The sequence below is a fragment of the Ceraceosorus guamensis genome (genome assembly GCF_003144195.1).
Source record: "Ceraceosorus guamensis strain MCA 4658 unplaced genomic scaffold IE81scaffold_44, whole genome shotgun sequence".
Taxonomy (NCBI): Eukaryota; Fungi; Basidiomycota; class Exobasidiomycetes; order Ceraceosorales; family Ceraceosoraceae; genus Ceraceosorus; species Ceraceosorus guamensis.
The window spans coordinates 21,470-46,254 of NW_020290039.1; the positions used below are offsets into that span (position 1 = coordinate 21,470).

Below are 24,785 nucleotides of genomic sequence, written 5' to 3' on the forward strand. Positions count from 1 at the left end.
GAAGAAGACGCGCAATTCTGGGAAGGCCGACGAGCTCTAGGCTCAGACGGCAGGCCGGCCGACCAGCACAGTGCTGCCATCCGTCTCGTCCGATCCGCTCCCATTCGGATCTCTAACAGAAGGAGCGGATCTTCGATTGGTGCTTCCAGCAGGCTGATCGGATGTCTTTGCAGCGCTCTCGACAGCTCCCGTGTATGCGGCTCCCTGCTGGACCCCTGAAGCTTTTGCAGATTCCGACAAGAGGCCATAGTCGTCCGGTCTCTGTCCCGAAGTCCCGGCTCTGCGGAACCTTTCCGAATCTTTGCGCGCAGCAGCTCCCAAGTCTCTTCCATGCCCCGTTCCGACAATGCGCGCCATGAATCCAGCGATACCGCCAAGCCCTTCGGGGCCGATGCCCACGTTCGAAGGGACCGAAAGCGAGCCACCTGATCCGGTGGAGGAGGGCGGCCGCGTGGCTATGGATGAGGTGTCGAACGAGTCCCTTTGCGCATCCATCTCCTTCAGTTCTTTTAGCATGAGCTCTCGCACTCGCGTGGTCAGGTCGTTGACGTCGTCTTTGCCCAGTCCCTGCGTGGAAATCGGCTCCAAGACTGCGGTGAAGGTAGGATGCCACATGTTAAGCTCTCTATGTGGCTTGCACGGGTTACGGACTGTATGTAGCAAAGAGTACGCACCCTTGATTCGGATCGTGCCGCCTTCAAACCGGGTTTTGCCGTCAAACAGGCGATTGTAGTTTTCGCACACCACAGGGACAATAGGCACCTGTGCCTGGACGGCAAGATGGAACGCTCCCTTTTTGAAAGGCAGAAGATCAGGGAAAGGCAGATTGGAGCGAGTGCCTTCGGGGAAGATCCATAGAGAAAGCTGCAGGAGCGAAGCGAGTAGCGAGTGAAGCGAGTGTGCATGTGAGCCTCCGCCTGCGCGCACGCGAACTGACTGGCTTGAAAGCGAAACATCAGCATAGCGCCCTCACCTTTCGCTTCTTCATCTCCGCGCCGACCTGATTGAAGGCTTTGACCGCGTCGTGTCTGTTCTTGCGATCGATGAACACAGCTCCAGACAGCGACACTGAAGGATACGCGAGACGATACGTGAGCAACAGCGATCATGCTTTTCCTTGCATCAGCACCAGACACGGGTATGTCTTGCCTGCTGTATGCACTTTCAAAGACCCACTCACTGAATTGACCCAGCAAAGGAGCATACTTGAGTTCTTGCTTTGCCATGATGGACGCCATCTTGGGAAAGATGCGGCCGAGGTACAGAATGTCGATACCCGTCTGATGGTTGCCGACCAGCACACCTGGTCTGCCCTTTTCGAAGTTTTCCTCTCCCTCGACGTGATACCTGATTCCTGTGAGCGTACCAGCGTAGAGGTAGAATGACCTGGCCACGTAGTAGTTGGTGTTGAGTCGCTGAGCGCCGGGTATGATGGTGAGAGCGATGGAGCAGATGACGCCAAATACACTGCACACACCCAAGCCGCTGATGTACACTATCGTATTGAGGTACATCCTCGCCCGCTTGGACCGCGGAGATAGCAGGGAAAGCAGGAGGAAGGATGTCCCCAGGGTATAGGCGAGCGTTCGAGATATGAGGCCCATGATGAAGAGGAGCGAAGCCCACAGGCTCATTTGGTACGCTGATGTGATGGGTGGCTGACAGGGTATTCCCTGCGCTAGCAAGCTCAGATCGCAGACGTCTGAAGAAATTCTTGCGGATGAGCTGTACGGTCGCCAAGCTTCGCCTGCGGATTGGGGGAAGCAAGGGAATCGGGAGGGCGGCTGATTGTGACGCCTATGTATAAGGAGAGCCTCGTAAGCTTTTGGGCGTCTGACCTGTGATAGTGGAGAGAGTAAGGGGAGATCGAGGCACACAGGATTTGCGTCGCTCCTTGCTCTGTCGCCTCTGACCGCTTGCAACCAACGCAGCGATCATAGACTTTTGCGTCTTCCATCGATCATCGCCCGCCGGTTTTGGCGAAGCGCGTTTGGAAAGCCGGGCGCGGGGCGGGGGCGGGGCGCGCATGGGCCGGCTAACCTGCCTGACCTGCCTGGTGTGCGGGCAGCGCGCGTGCCCGCGTCCAGCAGCAGATGAGCGCAGCAGCGCCCCAACACAAACCCAAAAAAGACATGCACACGCGGGTCCGTGCGTGAGAGCGCGTCCGCTGAATTGGACAATGTGAATCATGAATTGATTTCACGCTGCGTGGACTTGAAGCGCCAAATCTTCAATGGTGAAAGTCGAGCTTACATTTCACACCAGGTTGTTTGAATTAAAAAGGGCTTGCTTGGTATTCTGCATCCACGTGACCACACCAATCATTCGAGCGCTGACTTGCAACTGCGCTGCCCTCGTCAAGTCAACATCAGCTCGCGACCAAGCTGATGGTGGATTCAGCAGGTGGTCAGTGACGCCTCACCTTCCGAAACGCTCACCCTCATGCCTATGCGTTCTTGATTTACTTAGCAAGTCCGGGCTTCCCCTTTCCTGCTCCTCCGTAGACATAGACACCTCTCAAGAGGTTGCAGGCGAGCGCGCTCACGTAAAGCTTCCTCTCTGAAGCAGCAGCAGCGGTCTTGCGAAGTGGACGCTTCTTACCGACATCAGGAAGAGTAGCATCAAAAGTCATGGCGTCGACAGGTGACGGCATCGTACCAGCTGCTGCTCAAGCAGGTCAGTGGTGCTCAGAATGCGCTAGCCTTTGCAAACTCGTAGCACACTTTGCTGATTTTAATTTTCACCTGCTATCTCACTAGCGCTGGACGAGTACCGCAAGAAAGATGCGGCAAAGATCGTAGTCCGCTTCAAAGCGATCGGCAACGCTCCGATCATGAAGAACAACTACTTTCGCATCACCGCTTTCAATCGTTTTCATGCTGTCATTGTATTTTTGAGAAAGGAGTTGGGTTACTCTGGTAAAGAGCCGCTAGTGAGTGTCGAGTGGATGGGTCAGAGATACGAGCGCTTTGCAGAGCGAATGAGGTTCAGGGGTCCTGGGGCCTACAAGCTGCTAAGTCGCGGCATAGATCTCGGCACGCTCGCTCGTGTAGTAGTGTCTGCAGCCAAGGTCTGAAAGCGCTCTTATCTCAACACTCTGTGCCCTCGAATCCCGCAGTTCCTCTACATCAACGCCTCCTTTGCTCCCGCAGCCGACGACAGCGTGGGCAATCTGTATAGGGTGCGTGCCCCTGCTGCTCCTGTGCAAGGACCTGCTGAGTCTGACTGCCCCCTCTTTACGCTACAGTGCTTCGGCACAGAAGGACATCTGATCGTCAACTACTCCACACAGGCTGCTTGGGGTTGAGAGACGGCGCCATTGTGCGCTGATGTCGTTGAGGCGACCTCGCGCTATGCCCTGGAAATGACAGCTCAGCTCAATCGCGAGGTCACGAGCACTTCAAAACGCTCGCCTGCTCATGAAGGGCGATTCGGGCGTGTAGCAAAGCTCCCGCAACCCGTGGAGCATAGATCGAGGTGTGCTCGATACGAGAGTCTCTCAGCAGCGCTCACTTCAACAACGAGCACAGTCACGAGTCACCAAGACGCGGGGAGCACAAGTAAGCCATAAGCCATGGGATTCATGTATCCACGTGGCTCAATGTGGTCAGCCAGCACCGAGGAAACCATCCGGGACATTTCCAGCGATCGTCGCGTGCTTCTGATGAGGAGGCAGCCAGCACGTCTACTTCAATCATCTCAGCGATGACTTCCGCACATGCATAGGCTCTAGTCATGCCGTGCTGTAGGGAATCAAGAGACCAGACAAGCACGAACCCGCGGAGAATGATGGTCAGTTCTTGTGACCCATCCAGACACCTGATCCAGACTCACTCCAGAGTAGCCTGCAGCGATGTACTGGCCTGGAACGATGTCAGCAGATGGCTTCAGGTCGCTGTCCTCATCGGCTAGAGCTTGTCCTCGTAGTAATGGACCACAGATAGGATTCAACGATTGCGTATATGCCATGATTCCTGTCCACTCGTGCGTTGGCTGCGGTAGTCCCCCAAATGCGGAGGGCAGCAAGGAGGGTAAGAGCTGACGTTGGCGCTGTACATCAGACGGGCTTAGGTGCTTTTAGTTCGGCGGTTGAAAGGGTCAAAGGATTTTGCAGACTTCCACTCACCTTGCTGACATTATTTGAAAGCTCTCCATCATTCTCCACACCCCACTCATAAGCAGGCGCCGAGTCGCGGCCGCCTCCGAAGATGATGGGAGGATTCTTGGCAGGACCCTGCGACGCCTCGGCTTGCACTTGAGCCGTTCCGGGCCGCATTTGCATGTAGTTGAATCCATCTGGCGTGGCTAAGCCTTGAGACCATGTTTGAGGTTCCTTTGGCTCCACCGCCATCGCTTGGCCTCGAGTGGGCACTATGCCCTTTGGGCCTGCGAGCTGAGGGCTCAAATGACTTGCTGGCGTTTCATTCCAAATTGAGACGCAGTCGAAGGGCAAATAGTCAGTCGTCGGACGCTCGGCAATCAGAATCAGCTAGGGAGTCCACGCACCCCATGCGTTGGTGGCGTGCACGACGTATCTGGCTTGGAGGGAGCCACGTCGCGTTCGAAGCAAAGCGCGAGAGCTGCTTTGCGTCAGGTTGTTGAGTCCGTTCGAAGCCTGCTCCACCACCTCATCGACTGGGCAGTATGTATGCGCTTCTACTTGGATACGCCTTTCTCTGGCTGTGCGCATCGCCACCGAGTAGAGTAGAGAGACGAGCTTGAGCGGGTGAACTGTGGAGCCCGTCTGTTCCCATGCCGCTTTGGCACCCGACAGCCCGAGCTGCATTTTAGTGAGGCAGTATTTGAGCGATGTACGTGGTGGCAAAGCAGGGCCGGCGCTACATCTCTCCACGTACCTGCTCCAGCTCGGCGTTCGGGAGCCTGATAAGGCCCTTGGTCCAGTCACTGAGACCTGCGTGATTCGCAGCTGTAATGGAGTCTTCAACTTCTTTCACTTCTCCATCTTCAAGAGCTACGATCCATCTTCCTGCGCACTGCAACTCGGGATCCACGTAGCCCTCTAGCTGAGCTTCCGAAGGGTCCTTGCGAGCCATGGCGGCTTCCGTTCGAGTGAGCACCAAAAGCTCCGCAGCTGTTCTGGCTTCACACACCAGCATTGTCCTGACCACCTCATCCAGCAAATCTCCTCGATCGTTGCCGTACACTTCCTGCCTCGTCCTGCCTTCCGGCGGCTTGACCGCGTATCTCGATATGCCCGGCGAGTTCCGCAGCTCGCGGTAGCTCAAAGCAGAGAGAGGCGTCATGTGCCCTCCATTGCGACCTGTAGCGCCCGAGCAGAAGCCGCGCGCGTCGAAGAGAACGATGCGAGTGCCAGATTGCAAGCGCGTGACGAGGTGGTACAACGTGGAGATGCCGGTGATGCCAGTGCTGCGCTCGTATAGTGGGGCGCGCACCAGTGGCGGCTCACGTCATGGATCAGCATTTAGGAGCCCTTGTGTTTGGCTCCACGCTGACGCGGCACAGCTCACCCTATGATAGCAACGGTGGCTTCACCTTCTACAGCCGAAGAATCGCTGAGGTGGGCGGTCTTGGCAGGGCCTTCGAACGTAGCTTGCCAATAAGAAGGATTGACATTGGTTTGAGGGAGCTCAGCAGGCCGGTTTGGCAGAGCGTCGAAGACTGACTGCGAGGCGGACCCTTGGAAGGACTCGATACCCGATGCTGCTACAATAGCTGGCATGTTTGCACGAATTGAAGGAGAGCGTGTATGACTTAGTCAGTGTGATGATGATGAGCGGAGCGCAGTCGTGAGCAGTGTATTATCAAGGAGAGCGTTTCGTCGATCCAAATAGCGCCTTTAAGGGATCACGAGCCGCATTCAGATTGGCTCGTCTCTAAATACGACGAAAGGGCAGCAATGGCGTGGCACAGCCGCTGATGGTGATTGCTGATGTGTGTCGTTGCTCAGGAGGCAGCCGCACCTGGTGTGAATGAAGAGCAGCATTTGGCAGTTTCGGGTCCATCGCGGCGTCATCATTCCGCGATTGCGGTCCTCATGCTGTAGGACGCGCGGGTGCGGTCCTATCTGAAGTCCGCGGTATCCGCGGAGAGGCTCAAGTTGCGTTGATAGCCGCGCGTGCATGGCATGGCCTGTCATGCACCATCATACGTCATGCAGTCTGAGTCGGGAGTCTTGAGTCAATCACTGAATGCATACGCAGTTGCCCGAGCACGCTGACGCACTCAACACGACTTGACCTGATCTTCCTTTGTGGCCTTCGAGTCTGCAATTCCCCTTGCCATTGCCTTCCACACCATCATTTTGCCTTTCCCCCGCCCCAAATTCTGACTACATTTGAACCTCCAGCATCAGCATCACTTCTGCGACTGCCTTGCCGGAAGCTCCTGTCAGCCAGCATGTCACCAGCCAGATGTCAGGCTCTTCGACATACGCTGAGGAGATTGCCTCAACATGTCGCTTCTCACCCCTCTCCACGAGTGCATCCTCCCCTCTCTCTCGGCGAGTCCTCCAATACACACAAGCGCGCTGTTTCTACAGCCTCCCATCACTCCTTCGTGGCCACGTCTCTACTCGAGCTCGAAGAGTGCAGTGTCGCATCGCGACGGAGCTACTCGCGCTTGCCTAACAGCAGTAGGGGCTCACGAGTCGGGCGTCGCGCAGCACAACAAGCCACAGCGACCCAACGCAGTGTCGAGAATGCAAAGAGCGCTCCTCGCGACGATGCTGGTGAAACATCTGGTAGTGATGCGCAAGACACCTCAGCACTGCAGGATCTAGGTCAAAGGCAGCCTCCAACGGAGCCTGCTGTACCTCTGCCGTCTGATCCCGATGGCGTGCTATCTCCACAGACGCATCCCGCTGTGGCCACCATGCTGGGTCAAGAAGCGGTGATCTGCACGCGAGAAGTGGAGTGGATGAAGTGAGCGCCGACTCTGATGTTGGGTTCCACTGTCAACATGGGCGCGCGATATACTAACGCTGTGCATGCCCCATCCTGATGATCTGCCGCACGTTCTCTAGCATCATGGTCGGTTTCGAGCAAGCAAATCGATATGCGCTTCTCAGCCCTTCTGGTCAGCCGCTAGGATACCTTGTGGAACAAGAAGGCTCCCTTGGCAAGACTCTTACACGCCAATTACTGCGGACGCATCGGCCTTTCAAAGCTCTCGTACTAGCCCCTGACGGAGCACCGATTCTTCGTGTCGAGAGATCATTCACCTTCATCAACAGTCGAACGCGCGTCTATTCCATCGATCCTGATACATATGACAGCGCTGCAGATGTGGATCTGGAACGTGCACCGGACGAGTCGAATGAGCAGCTGATCGGAGAAGTCAAACAGGTCTGGCATCCTTTCAAGAGGCGCTACGAGATCTACAGAGCGCGCGACGGTGGTCAAGAGATGCAACAAATTGCAAAGGTCGACGGCGCCTTTTTGACTTGGGTAAGTAGGCCAACGCGCTTTGCGTGGGTGTGCACAAGAGGAATGCGGCAGCGCATACATGCTCGCTGACACGTGCATGTATCTCAATGCAGGACTTCAATTTGGAGGACGAGAGTGGGAAAGTAGTCGGGAGCGTGAATCGCAATTTTCGAGGCTTTGCGAGGGAGCTCTTTGCCGATGTCGGTAAGTGCAGCTTTTAGTCGCAGCACGACATGTATCGAGCACATGCAAAAGGCTGATGACGACTTTCTGTGCTACCGTTCTACAGGCCAATACGTCGTGCGCTTTGAGGGCGACACGCCGGCCTCTGGCACCTCCACAAACAACCAGAGTACCGTGAAAGCTGAGAACGAATCGCGCGAGCTGGTGCCCATCACGCCTAGCTTGACGCTGGACGAGAGAGCGCTGGCTCTTTGTGGGCTTGCTTTCGGCCTTGATGTGGACTACTTCTCCAGGCATTCCTCCAGCGGCTCCGGTGGCTTTTTCCCCGGGTTTCTGCCAATACCAATGGGAGGAGGCGGCTCGCCACCTCCTACAGAAACGGCAGGTCAAACTTCTGGATCCGGAACAGGAGGCGAGCCGACGCCTTCAGGCGGTGCTGGTACGGATGTGTGGCAAGATACTCGAGGCGTGCAGCACCCACAGCTACCGCCCGGTGCCGTGGGTGGAGAGTCCGCTGTCGGGACTGCAGGCACCATGGCAGGCTACGAAGCTTGGAGCGGATGGATGAATCCAAGCTCTACGAGCGACTCGCCAGCCCCTGCCCAGCCTGTTCAAGGAGCTCCTCCCCCACCTCCACAAGACTATACTGGGTCAGGTCAGGGCTACTCTGGGCGAGACGAGGATGTCTGGGGCGACCAGGACCCATGGAAGGGTGGTGATGGGAACTCTGGAGGCGGCCTTTTTGGTGACATCTTTGGTGACTTGGGTGACGGGGGTGACTTCTTCGACGGCTGAGGGGCCAACAACAGCCTTTTCCTCGGAGATACCCGGACGTCTTGAGAGATGGCTACCGATCAGCATGACGATTGTAACATACTGTGCATATGCTGGTGGCCTTACTCACCACGAATGTGAGTCGCTCCTCATCGAAGCCTGCTTGGCATGCCCCCTTTGCCTCATGTGCGACAGAGGTGGATCCAACCATATGAATCACAATGGATATAGCTGTGTGTGTAGACCCAGCTAGCTCAGCCTAGATCCAGGGTCCTGGCTGCATATGCGTGCATGCGGACGAACCCCTCGCCGTAAACAAGCGGCCCATGTGCATGCGCACAACACCGCTTTGAGGTCCGTGCGCGCAGGCGCGTGTTTTTTGGTGCTCAGGCAGCATCTACTCACATGTAACAATCACGACTCTTGAAGTTGGCCTCCCTACCTACATCGCTGCTCACAACCCGGAGCTGACTTCGAAAATACTGGCTCTCACTGTGCCTCGTGACTCGTGCTCATAAGCGCGACTGCTTGTGAGAACACATTCGTAACCAGCTCTATCCGTGCTTGAGTCATCCACCCTGTTCGTTGATGGTCTCACTGCGCCCTGGTCGTTCACCCACCTCAATACACCGTGATGGCGAGAGCGACAGGGAACAGAGGTGCGAATGCGGCCTCGAGCGATAGCGTCACTCCACTTTCATCGAGCATGCCTCATGCTGCCACTGCTGGGCAGGTAGGTGATGCGGAGGGCGGCGCTGCTGCTACTGCTGCTGCTACTGCTGCTGCTACTGCTACTGCTGCTGGTACTGCTACTGCAAACCAAACCTCGGCTGGTATGTCGTCTCCAGCACCGACACCTGCTTCCAGCAGCGCAGGGAGCGCCAATCCTCCGACATTCATTCCGGGCCCAGCTCTCCGTTCGGGCTCGACTTCCACAGGCCAGACTGCAACCGCTTCTCCACCCGTCGCTGGGTCTGGCAGTGGGGCTTCTCGAAGAGAGTCTACGAATCCCAGACCAAACAGCGCCATTGCTGCTCCGTCGGCTGTGTCATCGTCGTCCACTCGCGGACGTGGACAGACGGCCGCAAGTAGCCTTTCCGCTCACACGATGCACCCTGCGGCCGCCGGCTCGCTTTTCGGCTTCGAGCAGGCTGCTCAGTCGAGCCGGAGTGGTGGCAACGGACTCTTCAACTTTTCACAGCGAGGCACGCCAACCTCGAACGACACGAGCGGTGGTCGTGCTTCTGCTCAGCGTATCCCTTTTACGTCTCAGGGCGCTCAAGGAAGTCCTAGACCTCAGGTGGGCGGTATGTTGGGCGCTGCTGGCAGCACCCTGTGGTCCAGCATTCCAACTTTCTCCTCTCCAGGTAGGCCAGGCGCGGGCATTGCAGCGTCGAGCTCCCATCACGGCTTTGCGGGCGCTGGTCAAGGCAGCTGGGCCCTCGCTGATCCTGCTGGATGGAGTGGGGAGTCGAGCGCCCCAGCTGCCGTCAAGGCCTTTGAAGAGGACACCATCACGGTGAGTGGCTATACCCTGTTCGGAGCTCCGTCTAGCACACTTCTCAGCGTCACTCCTCTGCCCCTCGCAGTCGTTCCGTTGGCGCATCTCCGATCTGAGACTGCTCCGCGACGAAGTAGAGAGTTCGACGCTCTCCGATGGCGAGCGCTCCATCTCTGCAGGCGCAGGCAAAAGCGAGATCTGGACCACGCAGCCAATCTTTGGCGACGGGAAATGGAAGTTGGAGCTCGTGCGCACCTCTCGTGGAGCTGGATCTTCTGGCAGCAAGGAGGAGGAGGAGGCTGATTCGAGCGCTGAGGGGCGGAGCAATACAGTATTGAGCGTATATCTGAGTGAGTGGCCGGTCAGACCGATGCGCATCCAGACTTACTGGCGTTGACGAGGGGGTCGTCTGCGCTTGGTTGCAGCGGCGATGCTACTGGACTACATCCCATCTCATATCTCCATCGCCGCGACCATCTTCGTTGGCCTCGCGCCTGCAGGCCGCTCGCCATCCATCAAGACATCGCGCGACGGAGGCTTCGTCTGGAGGCATCATGCAGCTCACACGTTCGCACGCGATGACGGCGAGTTCTGGGAGTGCCACGAGCTGCCGAGCCTGACCGAGCTTCTAGAGTTCCCGGCAGTTTCCAGGCAGAATGCTATGGAGCTCACCTTGCAAATATCGACCGGACCTCGCGTCGCTCAAACACCAGACAGTGGCACCATCCGCACCAAGAACACTTCGGTGTTCGAAGACAAACACACGCACTCGGTTCCACGAGCGCTCGTGAATGGTCTCGAAGGTCTCCTTGATTGCAGCGCTACGGGAGATGTCATCCTGCTGGTCAAGGAGCGAGGTTTGAGACTGGCGCCTGATGCCGATGGCGAGCGCCGTGTCGAAACAGATCCGTTTCCTAGTAGTAGCGGGACCATGCCAAGCGGGGCCGGTGCAGTCACGAGGGATCGAGTTCTGTGGGCGCATTCATCGATTCTTCGCGCTCGAGGAGAGTTCTGGAGTGACATGCTCGCCTCCTCCTTTGCAGAGGGGGTCGAGCATGATCTAGCAGAAGCATACGGAGGTCGTCGAGTACGCGTCCTGAGGCTTCCCGACGCAGACTTTGCATCAGCGTATGCGCTTCTGCGTTGGTTGTACGTAAACGAAGTCGAGTTTGCTGATGATTTCAACCAGCCATTGCGTGGAGAGTCCTTTGGTCTGCTTGATGACTCGCATTGGGTCACGGAGGAAGAAGACGCAACGCAGAGCCTACCCGATTGGAACTGGCAAGAGTGCGTCAGAGACGAGGGCGAAGAGCACGTCAACGGGGCGGCGGCTAGCGGCCAACAGCAGCCTCAATTCCCGCTTCACACATCAGGTGGCCTTATGTCCAGCAGAGCCTCGCACGGCTCGGTCAATTCGAGTACGACTGCCGCTGCAGAGGGCTCCCAACATGTCCCTGCAAGTCCGCCTACTACTTTGCCCCGCCCACGTCGACCTGGAGAGTACGATCCGCGAGCTTCGCGCGCCGCGTTGAATCAACAGAGTCCAAGCGCGCCGACTCTGGGTTCGGTACTCAGTCAGGATCCGCATCCTCATCCAGTCACTGACTTGGCTCCAGCATCAGCTCTGACCATCTATCGACTCGCTCATCGATGCGCTCAAGATTCTCTAGCTGAGCTAGCGCGCGCGCACGTCGTGGCCTCTCTCGATCCTCAAAGCGCTTTTCCCACCTTTTTGGCCACGGGTCTCTACGCCGAGCTGCACGCCGACGTGAAGAGATACCTGCTAGCAAACTGGACAGCCGTCAGCCATAGCGAAGCTTTTGAAAGGTGAGCAGATCCCGACACTTTGGTCCTCGTTCTGGGACGCACGTACGCCTCCCGCCCGCCTCTGACATTCTTGCTGACACCCGTCGAAATGTGCTTCGAAACACAGATCGATTGATGAGATCTGCGCAGGTCAATGGGGGGAGGCGGCGAGTCGCTCACTAAGAGAATTTATGCGCGCTCTGACGCCATACAGCCCTCCTGCTAGGCGCTCTCGTTGAGAGCGAGCACATTGCATCGTCCCGACCACACTATCGGTCCGCACCTCTGCTGCCATCAATCACATCCGCACCGATTGCATTAGCTCCTCACCCTCGAGCACTCTGTCGCATCTTTAAGCTGGAGGCGCAGATAGACCCACATGTATCAATCTTCACATCAAGTGTCTACATCATGCACGATCACGTACGACTTTCGATTTAAGTTCCATGGGCATGCGTGCTTGTAAGATAGATGAAACGAGAACAAGAATGCTGATGCTGTAGTCGGTCGTGCAGGATTGCGCTTCCATCAGGGTACAATTGAAAAGTGCATCGTTGCAAGGTGACCAATGCGTGTCGCAGACGATACAGGAGGAAATGCACAAAGCTCGAGGAGCGCAACGCCATGCTAGCTGGCTCACCACTGCACAGCAAGACCGCTGACAGCCTCGTCCTGCACCGCTCTGTACTGCGTAAAGAAATTGTCCTCTCCAGCACCATCATTGAGCGAGCGTATCCTATCCTCGTAGTCTCGCGTCAAGCTTTCGATGTTCTGCTTTGTGCTCTCAGCAAGAGGTGCGACATGGTCGCGCAAAGCTTTCGAGACGGCGTGGCTCAAAAGTCGAGGATCGCCGAGTTGTTGTCGGTCCTTGACAAAAGCTTGGACTGCATGAGCGCTTCCAAAGGACAACCCATCGTCGGGCGATTCGACGTCGTCTTTGCGCCAATAGGCGTTTTCAACAACTCTGACCCACTCCCTCGATGTTCCTTGCCATCCCTTGACTGGCTGCTCCATCGATGCTGTCTCATCCCCAAGATCCACCAGACCATCGTCTTTGCGCTCCGAAGCCAGCGAAAATATGTCCGTATCTGGCGTGTCGTAGCCGGTCATCTTGGCTTTTGGCAGGTCCACTCCATCCACCTGCATCTCTGCCGCATCGTTCTGCGCTTGCAGTGTTCGAGCTACAATGGACGTGGCTTGCGCATCCGACTGTTCTTCATTCGCCGATGCGGATGAGGTGGGCGGACGCAACTGTCCACCTCCATTCACGCATCCTCCAGGGCAGGCCATGACTTCAATATAGTCGTAGCTGCCATCGTCCTCGGCAGCCACCGAAAGGGGCGACGCAGCAACAGCACCTGCCTGAGCGGTTCCCCGCGCTGCTGGTCCTCGCTTGACCATTCCTCTGCCTCTACCCCTATTCGTTCCTTTTGCACTTCTCGCACCTCCGATCCTGCTGAGTGGATCAACGATGCCAGCTGATGCTCCTTTGCTCTTCAATCCAGTCTGCTTCTGCAACTTCCTCACCAAATTTTGCAGATTTCTGAACCCGTACGTCGTCGCACCCCTAAAGAGGACGCTTCCAGCCTCATCACGAAGGACGTACTCGGTATAATCCGCGTTGCGAATGGTGCGCACGTCCAACGCGGGCTGTGCTGAGTCGGGTGAGAGGGTGGAGAGATGATCGGTCCATACTGCAGCGAGAATGGCGAACAGATACGAGCCGGAAGAGCTGCCCACGTGTGGCAAAAGCGAGGGCATCGATGGACGCGTCGCTGGGTCAGAGGTATCCTGAGTGGCAACAGAGGTTGCTGCCATGTCCAGGTCCGCTCCTGCTTCAGATTCGGGTGGTGAAGGCGGAAGGTTGGGCCGCTCCGCAGTGCTCTCAGCCTCTTGCAGCAGCGCGAGGCCTGCGTTCGATGGAGAAATCGAAGCCGTGATGTCGAATCCCTGCTCCTTCATCAAATTGTCCAACTCGCCTGCCGTGATCACGCAGTCCACATCCTTGACGCTCTGTCCATCTGCCCCGGCGTGGGCGAAATCAGGTCTGCTCGCCTCTAGCTTCTTATCGTAGCAGGGCATTACAGAGAGATGGTATACTTGACGAGTCTTGCCGCTCCGATTCGAGGCTGTGCTGGACGCTGGCGTTGCGGCCGCAGGGATGATTTGCTTTGCGAGGATGCCGGATATCTGCTGGGGAGAACGAGTTCGCGATAGGAGCGGAAGAAGCTCTCCATGCGTCTTTTCGGCGTAGCACACCCAACCTGGACAAGCGCTTGCTAGCATAGGAAGGCAAGGTGTGGCGTTGCCATTCGCATTGTCCGGCGCTCTCGATTGTCTGTCTTTGCGGTCTTTGAACTCCCTGACGTGCGCTCGGAGGGACAAGTGCCTCGCAAATGTCGTGTCGCACACCGCGTCGAAGCCGAGCTGCGATTTGAAAAAGTGGGCGATGCGGGCAAGCATGGTGGGCAGGCTCAAGTGAGTTGCGGATGCGCCGCTTGAGGAGGCTCGGTGAGAGTACAGGGCGGAGAAGCTGGCAAGGACTTGGGGCGCTATGGACGCCACGAGCAGCGGTCGACCCGCAATGGGCAGCTAAGTAGGCGACGGTGGAAAGGCGATGTGCGATGAGAGGAAAAGTATTGCAGCATACAAGCTATCTGCGGACACAGCGCCACTCACCTCTCGAACTTCTTCCAGCGTCTTCATCAAGCTCTCTGTGCTCTGCAAGCCAACCAGCACAGCTTCAGCGCTGGTGACGCAGCCGGAGCAGGCCAAACAATCGTCCAGACTGATCTGCGCAGTCTCAAGCTTTGTCCTCGCTCTCGGCTGATTGTCGCTCGTAGATCCTGACGCTGCTGTGCTGCTGACTCCGCCATCGTTGTGTACGCTACTGCGCGACTCGTAGTAGGAGCCATCGGCATCTATGCTTATGGCTGTGCTAGCTCCACCAGCCTCGCTGATAACATTGGCCGCCTCAGAATTCGGCTTTGCCGTGTCGCCTGACACTGGCTTGATGCAAGCCTGTGATGGACCGAGGTAGTCGTTGAGATCGGTCAGGGTCAATGCACCTGAAAATGCCATCTTCACTGCCAAAAGGTGGCTAGCAATGTTGAGGAGGAGCAGAGTCAAGTGCGCAAGGCGATGAGGAAGGGTGTGCTGGTCAACGACGAAGGGATTGGCGGCGCGGTGATGATGCTCTTGAGCGACTTCTGTGGTGTATGATTCGTAGTCGAGAAGCTCACGCAGGTGGGTGTTGCCGATCTTTCCGGGAGACGCGATTCGTTGCGATGTACCACTCGTGTTTCGTCGCAGCATTCAGAGGACACGCGGTTGTGAGATTCATGATCAACCAAGATGTTGCACTCAGAAGACTCTCGACTTAGGGTTAGCCCACACAGACTCATCGTGACTCTGACTCGTGACTCATGACTGACTGCTTGAACTTTATCTCCGAAATCGCGCGCCTGCGTATCGCGATTCAGCCCAGCGCAGCGCAGCTCACTTGAATGAAATTCGTGATTCTTGATTCCAAATCACGAATTTTGTGACTCTTGACTCGACTGGATTCAAGATTGGTCAGCGCTGGAGCTGCACACGTGACAGCTGTCTCCATGCAGGATGCAGGTCACGTGCCTTGTCCCTCACAACTCATTCAATTTTGATCGACTTCGGCAATCTTGACCTGCAGGTGAGCGCAGCTAGGCCACGCCGCGCTGTATCGAAGATTGCCGTTGCGGGTCATTTGCCGCGCCCATCCATGGCAGGAGAGCCTCTGCAATCTATTGGTAGTTAGTATAGTGGCTTGTGCTGCTTTGACCGACGTCGAGAGCTAATGTAGATGCTCGAATGGACGTGCTGGGGGGGGGAGGGGCATGTTGTCCAGCTCGTCAGCGAGCGGAGCAGCAAAGCATACCGCGTCACCCTCCCGGCAAACACTGACACTCACCCCCGCCGGCCTCGCTGGATCCACTTCGCAAATCTCTCTCTCCCTTCTGTGCGTGCGTGTAGAGCGTGTAGAGCGTATTGATGCAAATTTCGCTGCTATGCTTGCTTGTATGGCTCCGCACGGCTACAATTCCCGATTCACCGCCTGCCGGGAAGAATCAGAGACGCTGCGCGTGCCGCACGCCGCACGCATGCTGCAAAAACCGCTCCATCGAGCCGCGCTCGCTCGCACCTCCGCGCTCCACATCATCATGCGCGCGCGCGCACGCACGCACGCACGCACGCACGCACACGGCAGGTAACTCCTCGTAGAAAGTCTTCTTAAACAAGTCGAGATTGCGAGCCAGCGGCGGATCGCACATCCTTTGTGCTCCCTTCCCACAACCACACACATTGAGCTTCAGCTCTGTAGCATCGGCATTTCTGCTCGTGACCCTCTCTTGCATTCGCAAGCAGCGATCGATCCGCTCTCGCAAGCTTCTGCACTGAGCCGCGCCGTCGTGCTCATCATCTCCGGCACACGACACTCCTACTCGAACATATTCGCCCCGCTCGAAACACCATGTCTGACGCCAAGCCTATTCCCCACACCAATGGCACCATTGGGCACGACAACAGCATTCCGGGTAAGTCTTTTCGCATCTCGCTATGCCTAAGCTTGAGTGCATTCCAGCAAGCTGATCCCTTCTTCTCACCAACGCTTGCGTGCGAGTGCATTAGTGCCGCCAGTGAAGGGCAACAAGTCGTTTGTGCTGCAAGCAGTGGACAAGACGGTGTTCGAAGAGCGACCCATTCCGACGTTGAAGCCGAATCAAGTGCAAGTGAATGTCCGTCAGACTGGAATTTGCGGCAGCGATGTGCACTACTGGAAGCATGGACGCATCGGAGACTTTGTCCTCACATCCCCCATGGTGTTGGGACACGAATCGGCAGGAATCGTGACTGCGGTGGGATCGGATGTCAAATCTCACAGCATTGGCGATCGAGTGGCTTTGGAACCGGGCGTGCCTTGTTTCACTTGCGATACGGACAAGGCGGGTCATTACAATTTCTGCAGGGACTTGGAATTCGCAGCTACGCCTCCTTACGACGGAACGTTGGCCACATACTACAATCTTCACGCTAGCTTTGCTCACAAGGTGCCAGACAATTTGACGCTGGAAGAGGCTAGCTTGATGGAACCGCTTGGCGTGGCAGTGCAGGCAGCCGTCAGACAGGGACACGTCAGAGCTTTGCAAAACGTCGTCGTCTTTGGTGCCGGTCCTATCGGACTGCTGACCGGTGCAGTGGCCAAAGCTTACGGAGCCAAACGAGTGTGAGTGGACGCTTTCCCCAATGCAAGCGAGGACAAGGCAAGGCAGGGGACCCCTCGAGGCGCATACACTGCGCCCCGTCATTGCTGAACGGTAGGCGCGCTCTTCACCCACCAGCATCCTCGTCGACATTGTTGCATCCAAATTGGAGTTTGCCAAATCCTTTTGCGCAACAGACACGTTCATCCCCACTCGTCCAGCAGAGGGAGAGACGGCGATGGAAGCTGCAGAAAGGAACGCTCTAGCGCTGAAGGGGCAGATGGGAGTCGACGTGATCGATGCAGATGGAGCAGACTTGGTGTTGGAATGCACAGGCGCTCCACCGTGCGTGCAGATGGGCCTCTTCATGACCCGAGCAAAAGGTCGCTTCGTTCAGGCGAGTTCTACGCCGCTTGCTTTCTGCGCACCAATGACAAGTCTCGTTCGCTGACACCCTCGCTCTCGCGCCGCAGGTCGGAATGGGAAGTCCAGACGTGCTGCTGCCTCTGCACAGGATCAACATGAAGGAGCTCGAAGTGACTGGTTCTTTCAGATACGGTTCGGGCGTCTATCGAACAGCCATCGATCTCGTATCTCAAGGTCTGGTAGACGTGAAGAGGATCGTCACGCACAGGTACACTTTCGACGATGCTATTCAGGCTTTTGCAGCTACAGCTGCTGGCAAGGGAGAGGATGGAAAGACTTGCATCAAAGTTCAAATTTGCCAAGGTCAGGCCCAGTAAGGGCTGATCGGGCATGGACCTGTGAAAGAGGGGCCGGCTAACCTCGCAGCGTCTTTCACAAGCTGGGCAATCTCATGACATCTTGTAATCGCTGCAGGATTTGCGACGCGCGGAATGCAGCAGCCACTTAATTGACCCGTTATATGCCGTGGAGCATGATGTGCGCACCTCTGCTCGAGGAGCCCCGTGGCACGACTTGACTTGCGCTCCGGATCACTTGCTCTTCTGAGTCTTGGTGACTGCAGCGGTGGCACCTGCGACGGTACGCAGTCCAGCGGTAATAGAACCGTAAGAGTCGAGCTGCAGATTGATCGCCGATGAGAGACCCATAGGCTTGGTCAGTCCGACCAAGAGCAATGAGGCTGATCGTAGTCAGCGTGCATGCAGTGGCCTACTCACCAACAGGTAGAAGGGAATGAATACCCAGGCCAGATTCATGCTGTGGAAGGCAAACGTCTCATCCTGCGTGAGCTCATGAGCGTCGGAGGCAGGATCATAAAGCGCTCTGGAAGCTTGGCTCACAAGCAGAGGTACACATAGAACTGACGGAAGCAGGGAGGCGGTATTAGCATTTTTGCGCTTCGAGCAGATGACTTTCTGAGGACAAGGTCTGCATCATCTCACCAGCATCCAGTCACTACTCGCATCGGGGGTGAGCAGATGAGTCAGCGCGGCCGTCGTTGGTTCAAGGAAGGTTGCCTCCCACTCACCTGGCATCCAGGTTCTACGGCGAGCAGCAAATTTCTCTCGTTGATGGTTAGCGCCGAGCGAAGCGATCGGGAGTTACGACGACCGCACCAGATCCGGGCACCCACCTTGTTCTGAGTGAGCCATTCAGGACAGAAGGTCATCTGAAGCGCGGCACAGGGCGTAAGCATGACGAAAACAAGGAATTGACGAGGGGCTTTGCTTGTTGCATCACCTGAGGAACTGTACTCACGAAGCCTCCATACAGCTCTGCAGTGCTGAGCACTACGGCCCAGTAGTGATAAGCGGCCACGTCGTTCAAGAGAAGATAACAGCAGTACGCTGCCAGAGGTCCTGCTCCGAGAACCGTCACTGAGGCAGCGTAGGGTGGTGATGATGGGGGGGGGGGGGGAGGTGTTGTCATTTGAGGCATCTGCAACAGATGTTGACTGACAGCCCATGGCAGACTGTCCGTGCGACACGCGTTGGGCACTCACAAATCTCCAGACTGACGACGGTGGGGTCGGACCAGCCCCATCGCTTGTCTGCGCGAGCGTCTGAGATGAGAGAGGCAGAGGTAGCGAGAGAGCGAGCGAGCGAGCGAGGGAGGAGCGTGAGTCGCACAGGCACGTAGTCGATCGCAACCATTATGCTCACAGTCTTTCCATAAATAAGCGAGGAAGCCTTGACTGGTGTTGATACTCCTGCCAAAGGTGGAGTAGTACAAGAAGCTGCCTTCGATGATGGAGTGACACAGCGCATCAAAAGCGAGCCAGGTAAAGATGAAGCGCGTCTTTCGGGAAGCTCGTTTGGGAAGCAAGAGCTGAGAGCTCAAGAAACCTCCGGTGACCAGCAGCGCGACGAAACCGTTGGCAAGCAGACTCTGTTTGGTCTGTTCATCCATCTTGGAGGCGCGTTGTGGTCGCGGCAGCAGTGATGGTGCGCAGCTGTGCTGGATGAGTAAGGTGAGCAAGCAGCAGGCAGCAGGCAGCAGTCGCAAGTCGGCAGGTGGCAGCCTCGTGGACTCTCGGTATGGGGTTGCACTCACGCAAATCTCAATCGCAAGTGTCGAGTGGAGAGGTTAGCAAGAAGGCATGTGCTGCTGCTGGATATGGTGTGGTGGTAGTATGAGCGTCATGTGGGGTGTACAGCCACGATCTGACATCGTATGACATTGTGATTCTGCACGCACGCTTGCTGCAATCTGAATCGTGAATGCGTGAATGTGAATCAGACGAGTCGAAGTGAATCCTCATCAGCCTGAGCAGCTGCCCTCAAATTAAGCGCCCGTCGCTAGCGCCGCGTTACAGCTGCTGCTGTACAGCCGGCACAACTGCAGTTTTAGCGCGCTTCCAAAACGCATCACTACAGGCTTCCTTCCTGAAGTGAGGTCCGCGGACATCCATGGAAAATTGATTTGCTTGGCCGGCGTGGCAGGTGCGCGAGGGTTCAGGTGAATCACTGAATGTGACTGCTGCTGGTCGGCCTTTGGCGCCAAGCACACTCGTGACTGTGATTGATCGGATGCCAGGAAATGCTCTTTCAATGGGAGACTCCCTTCATTCGACATGCACAAAGCGAGGCGCACTGTGATCTGCATCGAAGTTCACTCACACGGTCTCACACGCAAGAGCAAGACGTTCATTGTCGAGAGCAGGGTTGCAATCGCGCGTGTCACGCGGCATTGCGAAGCTCAGCAAATTGCGCGACAACGACGAGAAGAGGATGGGCAGCGTTTTGGAAGAGTATTTGCGCTCTCGCAGCGGCAAACAAGACGCATCCGCGACTCCCATTGCGATCATTGATGGCGGATTGGTGAGCAGCGCTGCTGCCTTTCGCGCTCTACTTGGCCTGTGGTACTTGCTGAGGTGCTAATCTGGCCTTCTGCTTTCTGCCCTCGCTGCAGGCCACTCGTCTAGAGACGCTTGGCCAGGATCTCAGTGGAAGTCTGTGGTCTGCTGCTCTGCTCAAAGATGAGACGCTCAAGGGAAGGTCTTCGCGTTCGAGCCACGAGAACTCGCAAGGCTGCGCAGTGATCGCACAAGCGCACCTTGATTTCCTCCGTGCTGGAGCGGAAGTCATAGGAACTTGCAAGTGGGTACAGCTCAAGAGGCTAGAGGTACGTTTCGGCGTAGACTCTGACCATTAATCATAAGGTCATTTGCCTTTTGCACCCTCTATACTGTCCTCAAAGCTATCAGACAAGCCTGGAAACGTTTTCGAGAGCAGGCATCGATGATACGGAAGGACGCCGTTTGATGCTAAGAGCCATCGACGTGGCACAGTCTGCACGGAAAGCAGCTGGCTCCACGCGTGCTGGGCGCACATGTCTGCCTCGCCCGCTCATAGCGCTCAGCTTGGGTCCGTATGGTGCATCCTTATCCAACGGCGCAGAGTACACCGGCTCCTACCCGTCACCAAGCGATCCTTCGCAGGAACTCGCATATAATCAACTGGTCGAATTCCATCGGAATCGCTTGGAAGTTTTTGCGGCTTCGGCTCAACATTGGAGCTTGATCGATCTGATCGCATTCGAGACCATCCCTCGGCTAGATGAAATCAGAGCGATCAAATCGGCACTGTCGCAGGTCTGGCATAGACACAAAGACGAAGTGTCGTGGAGCAAAAAGCCGTGCCTGTTCTCTTGCGTCTTTCCTGAAGAAGGTCTGCGATTGCCCTTTCCGCACGGCAGACGATCGGAAACTTTGTGCGAGTGTCGAGACATATTGGAAGCCTCGTTCTCACGAGAAAAGGCTGAGGACTGGTCAGGCGACGCGATCGGCATAAATTGCACGAAGCCTCATCTCATTCCGCTGCTGGTAGATCGATTCACTCAAGCCATGAAGGAAAGACGCGCAGCAGCGATCCAGCGCGAAGAAAAGAAGCACCTCTTCGTGAGTGTCTGGCAGACTTCCCATCTTTCACATCCTATTCATACATTGCCCCGCCCCGCTGGTCTTCGCTCGGTCCACATTTCACGAGCCAGCTTTATCCAGACGGGGGCAAGGTATGGGATGGTCAAGCGAGGGAATGGAAGGCTCGGGCGCAGCCTACGGGAGCAGCGTTGGGCAATTGGGCCCAGCAACTCCTCGAGAGCGCTAAGTTAGCCATCGAAAGCGGTGTCTGGGCAGGCGTCTGGCTTGGAGGCTGCTGCAACGTAGGTATCGATGAAATCGAAGCCTTGTCCTTGTTAGTGTCGAGAGAAGCCAGGAGCGCATAGCAATTGGATGAGATTGTTTACAATCAAATTCAGGACTCGTCTTCACACTTGACAAGGTCAAGCTGTCGCTTTGCGCACTTACAGGCGCTTCCCGCCGATGCGCTCGGTATGTCCACACAGCCTGGGTGCTGTGAACTTCACCAATGCGGTTGTGTAACGCTTGAGCGCCCCGAAATCCTGATTTCAATCCAACTCGTAGGTGATGAGCATGTTTTGCAGACATCTGTAGACTTTGAATACATATACCGGTGCACTACGAAGAACGCCGTGCCTTCATCTAATTGCAGCATGCGTTCCTTGGGGCAACGAACGCACGGCCGCGGAGAGCGCGGAATCGCCTCCGTGATGGCAGAACTGTATATTGATGGGTGCTCCGTGCAGCCGCGGAGGTTTGCGCGCGCACAGCACAATTCGGAGGGCAGCAGCTGCGCAGTCAAGAGTGTGGGGTACACGGGTACAGAGGTACGCACACCATATATACACATGCTGGTGTCACGAGTACAACGCCGTCAAATACATACCTTTGTGTCAACATCCACCACCGCCACCACTAGAAGACCTTTGCCCCCGCAAGAAGCGATAAGGCACACTTCTGATCGCTCGCACAGCATAACATTGTCTGCTGTTCACCTGCAAACGCGTCTTGGCTCGCCAAGGGCCACGACAGCCCATCAGTCTTCTTGTTCATCTCACGCAGACAGTCAAGATGGCATCTCGCGGGATGCTGACCGCCAGACTGGGCTCACATCTGACGAGTGCGCGGCAGATGAAAGAATGGGGAGCATTCGGGGTCGTCAGCAATACACGGTGGCTCTGCAGCACAACCTCTCGCTCCTCGCACCTCTCTACCTCCGTTCTGCCATCCTCTATCAACGCCTCATCGGATGTCTACAAGGCCAACGCAGCGTCCATGGACGCCCTTGTCTCTTCGCTGGACACTCTCCACGGGCGCATCTCGCTAGGAGGATCAGAAAAGGCGCGAGCGCGACACGTGCAGAGGGGGAAGCTTCTGGCGAGAGACAGGATAGGTGCGCTGCTGGATCCTGGCAGCCCTTTTCTGGAGCTGAGCACGCTAGCGGGCTGGTCAGTGTACGACAAGGAAGATGAAGTACCTGCAGGAGGTGTCATCACTGGCGTCGGCAATGTTTCAGGGTGAGAGGTGCAAGCTGCCCACGTAGCATTAGCCAAGATGCAGTCTACAAGGCGAACGTGTCGGTCTAATCTGCTACTCTTCTCTGCTCTGTCGCATACAGCACGCCCACCTTGATCCTGGCCAATGACCCAACGGTGAAAGGAGGCTCATACTACCCCATCACTGTCAAGAAGCATCTCAGAGCGCAGCAGATCGCGCGAGAGAACAGATTGCCTTGCGTCTACCTGGTCGAAAGCGGAGGCGCTGCCTTGCCTTATCAGGCCGATGTCTTTCCCGATGCTCATCATTTTGGAAGGGTGCGTTCACCTCTAGGCTAGCGATACATAACTTGCTCGTTGCTCGCCATGCGAACAGCTCACAGAACGAAATTCTCTGTCTTCGTGCCTTGTCGCAAACACTGGCCTTCGGCTTGATCAGATCTTTGCAGAGATGGCGCAAGTGAGTAGAGCACTGTGGTATATATGCAGCTATGCACGTCAACTGCACTGACTCTGCTGCTTTTGGCAATGACAGATGTCAGCATTAGGAATCCCGCAAATCGCCGTTGTACACGGAATTAGCGTCGCTGGAGGAGCATGTAGGTTCCATTTTGGGAGGCTTGACATCCGCGTGAACTTCCTTGACCTTCATCCTGCAATCTACCCTTCCACTCCGAAGATGTGCCTGCGATGGCCGACGAGACTATCATCGTGCGAAAGCAAGGTACCATCTTCTTGGCAGGTCCACCGCTCGTAAAAGCGGCCCTTGGAGAGGAGGTGGATGATGAGGTCAGTGTGGAAGCTCGTGGTGTGTGCTGTGTTGCATCATGCTGAACAACGTAGTAAAATCTTCCTTGCTCGATCAGACCCTGGGCGGTGGAGAGATGCACTGCTCTGAGAGTGGTGTTACGGATCATTTGGCAGTCGACGACCACCACGCTGTCGCGCTGGCTCGAGAATCGGTAGCAAACTTGGCTCTTGGGGCCGGCGGCTCGCACTCGCGGACAAATCTTTCGCTGCCTTCGCATGCAGTTGACGAGCCCCTCTATCCAGCTTCGGAGCTTCACGGCATCGTCCCTTCATCCTTGCGGCAGCCCTTCGATATGCGAGATGTGATTGCTCGCATCGTCGACGGTTCGCGCTTTCACGAATTCAAGAAGCTCTACGGGACAAGCATTGTGACCGGCTTTGCCTCCATTGCGGGGCAACCAGTGGGCATCATTGGGAACAACGGCATTCTCTTTGGCGATTCCGCCAAGAAAGCGACATCCTTTGTTCAGCTTTGCAACCAACGCCAAATTCCCCTCGTCTTCTTGGTCAATGTGACGGGCTACATGGTCGGATCGAGGGCAGAGAGGGAGGGGATAGCGAAAGACGGGGCCAAGATGGTCAGAGCAGTAGCTACGGCTGATGTCCCGAAATTCACAGTGGTTGTGGGTGGATCTTATGGAGCGGGCAACTATGGCATGAATGGACGAGCGTACTCTCCAAGATTCCTGTGGATGTGGCCCAATGCCAGAATTGGCGTGATGGGAGGAGATCAGCTCTCGAGCGTCATGGGCAGCGTTTCCTCTTCTGCCTCTTCACAAGAAAGTACGCGAAAATTGGCAGAGCAGATCGAGCACCAGAGCACTGCTGTGTATGCTAGCGCCAGGCTGTGGGACGATGGGATTATTCGACCTGCGGATACGAGGGGCGCTCTGGCTATGGGCCTGCACATTGCAAACGAAGGGAGAAGGAAAAGCAGGGAGAGGGCCGCTGTTCATCCCGCGTGGGATGGCAATGCTTTTGGTCAGGGAGTCTACAGGATGTAGACGCCACGATAGTCGGGCATCTAGACGAAAAGAGCTGCTGCAGGTACTGTGTACGTACCTCATCCTACAATCGGAATGTGATGCATTGCCTCAAGGAATCGGTCACTGGTCGTGCGAATGCTGAGCGCAGAGAGGACTTCGGAGCGAATGCGGTCTTTATATCAGTCTGATTGGAGACGTTGCGTGCGTGCTTGCTGCACTCGCAACTGCTGTAACTCCGCACGCTTGCCGTACCGCGCGATACTCGAGACTCGTGACCAACTTTTTTAATTCTTGACCACAC

The 24,785-nt window shown here is 56.3% G+C and overlaps 10 protein-coding genes across 10 annotated transcripts; 6 read left to right on the forward strand and 4 right to left on the reverse strand.

The window, feature by feature from the left end:
* Nucleotides 1-42: 42 nt before the first annotated feature.
* On the reverse strand, nucleotides 43-1,604 carry IE81DRAFT_291931 (acyltransferase-domain-containing protein; the record flags this gene model as incomplete). The annotated part of the gene is made up of 5 exons (XM_025511930.1): nucleotides 43-380; nucleotides 426-590; nucleotides 675-864; nucleotides 974-1,068; nucleotides 1,181-1,604. 5 exons carry the CDS (start codon nucleotides 1,602-1,604, stop codon nucleotides 43-45), a joined length of 1,212 nt encoding a protein of 403 aa, XP_025368493.1.
* A 1,026-nt stretch (nucleotides 1,605-2,630) lies between these two features.
* On the forward strand, nucleotides 2,631-3,307 carry IE81DRAFT_334914 (autophagy protein 12; the record flags this gene model as incomplete). Its single annotated transcript, XM_025515434.1, has 4 exons — nucleotides 2,631-2,676; nucleotides 2,760-2,932; nucleotides 3,119-3,181; nucleotides 3,248-3,307. The coding sequence occupies 4 exons, from the start codon at nucleotides 2,631-2,633 to the stop codon at nucleotides 3,305-3,307; spliced, it is 342 nt and encodes a 113-aa protein (XP_025368494.1).
* A 285-nt stretch (nucleotides 3,308-3,592) lies between these two features.
* Nucleotides 3,593-5,938, reverse strand: IE81DRAFT_324603 (DAO-domain-containing protein). Its single transcript, XM_025514274.1, has 5 exons — nucleotides 5,490-5,938; nucleotides 4,857-5,388; nucleotides 4,507-4,780; nucleotides 4,127-4,413; nucleotides 3,593-4,050 (listed from the first exon to the last, which is right to left on the reverse strand). The coding sequence occupies exons 1-5, from the start codon at nucleotides 5,699-5,701 to the stop codon at nucleotides 3,754-3,756; spliced, it is 1,602 nt and encodes a 533-aa protein (XP_025368495.1). The 5' UTR covers nucleotides 5,702-5,938; the 3' UTR covers nucleotides 3,593-3,753.
* A 265-nt stretch (nucleotides 5,939-6,203) lies between these two features.
* IE81DRAFT_324605 (Scramblase-domain-containing protein) lies at nucleotides 6,204-8,608 on the forward strand. The gene is made up of 4 exons (XM_025514275.1): nucleotides 6,204-6,902; nucleotides 7,004-7,427; nucleotides 7,520-7,610; nucleotides 7,696-8,608. Exons 1-4 carry the CDS (start codon nucleotides 6,379-6,381, stop codon nucleotides 8,382-8,384), a joined length of 1,728 nt encoding a protein of 575 aa, XP_025368496.1. The 5' UTR covers nucleotides 6,204-6,378; the 3' UTR covers nucleotides 8,385-8,608.
* A 205-nt stretch (nucleotides 8,609-8,813) lies between these two features.
* IE81DRAFT_324606 (hypothetical protein) lies at nucleotides 8,814-12,174 on the forward strand. The gene is made up of 4 exons (XM_025514276.1): nucleotides 8,814-9,882; nucleotides 9,953-10,214; nucleotides 10,290-11,691; nucleotides 11,798-12,174. Exons 1-4 carry the CDS (start codon nucleotides 8,998-9,000, stop codon nucleotides 11,907-11,909), a joined length of 2,661 nt encoding a protein of 886 aa, XP_025368497.1. The 5' UTR covers nucleotides 8,814-8,997; the 3' UTR covers nucleotides 11,910-12,174.
* Nucleotides 12,085-15,061, reverse strand: IE81DRAFT_324607 (iron hydrogenase). The gene is made up of 2 exons (XM_025514277.1): nucleotides 14,350-15,061; nucleotides 12,085-14,262 (listed from the first exon to the last, which is right to left on the reverse strand). The coding sequence occupies exons 1-2, from the start codon at nucleotides 14,983-14,985 to the stop codon at nucleotides 12,307-12,309; spliced, it is 2,592 nt and encodes an 863-aa protein (XP_025368498.1). The 5' UTR covers nucleotides 14,986-15,061; the 3' UTR covers nucleotides 12,085-12,306.
* An 818-nt stretch (nucleotides 15,062-15,879) lies between these two features.
* IE81DRAFT_324608 (putative xylitol dehydrogenase) lies at nucleotides 15,880-17,790 on the forward strand. The gene is made up of 4 exons (XM_025514278.1): nucleotides 15,880-16,241; nucleotides 16,336-16,930; nucleotides 17,046-17,304; nucleotides 17,381-17,790. The coding sequence occupies exons 1-4, from the start codon at nucleotides 16,178-16,180 to the stop codon at nucleotides 17,648-17,650; spliced, it is 1,188 nt and encodes a 395-aa protein (XP_025368499.1). The 5' UTR covers nucleotides 15,880-16,177; the 3' UTR covers nucleotides 17,651-17,790.
* IE81DRAFT_324609 (Emopamil-binding protein) lies at nucleotides 17,481-19,546 on the reverse strand. Its single transcript, XM_025514279.1, has 10 exons — nucleotides 19,386-19,546; nucleotides 18,995-19,284; nucleotides 18,835-18,894; nucleotides 18,591-18,709; nucleotides 18,466-18,501; nucleotides 18,361-18,374; nucleotides 18,275-18,287; nucleotides 18,173-18,192; nucleotides 18,050-18,089; nucleotides 17,481-17,950 (listed from the first exon to the last, which is right to left on the reverse strand). Exons 2-10 carry the CDS (start codon nucleotides 19,239-19,241, stop codon nucleotides 17,864-17,866), a joined length of 636 nt encoding a protein of 211 aa, XP_025368500.1. The 5' UTR covers nucleotides 19,242-19,284; nucleotides 19,386-19,546; the 3' UTR covers nucleotides 17,481-17,863.
* A 516-nt stretch (nucleotides 19,547-20,062) lies between these two features.
* Nucleotides 20,063-21,557, forward strand: IE81DRAFT_348394 (Homocysteine S-methyltransferase; the record flags this gene model as incomplete). Its single annotated transcript, XM_025516252.1, has 4 exons — nucleotides 20,063-20,152; nucleotides 20,244-20,456; nucleotides 20,539-21,231; nucleotides 21,324-21,557. The coding sequence occupies 4 exons, from the start codon at nucleotides 20,063-20,065 to the stop codon at nucleotides 21,555-21,557; spliced, it is 1,230 nt and encodes a 409-aa protein (XP_025368501.1).
* Nucleotides 21,558-22,035: 478 nt separating this feature from the next.
* IE81DRAFT_303723 (carboxyl transferase) lies at nucleotides 22,036-24,496 on the forward strand (the record flags this gene model as incomplete). The annotated part of the gene is made up of 6 exons (XM_025512282.1): nucleotides 22,036-22,709; nucleotides 22,811-23,006; nucleotides 23,128-23,148; nucleotides 23,224-23,287; nucleotides 23,368-23,477; nucleotides 23,555-24,496. Coding segments are annotated over exons 1-6 (1,779 nt in total), but the record flags the coding sequence as incomplete, so codon positions are not given.
* Nucleotides 24,497-24,785: the final 289 nt, after the last annotated feature.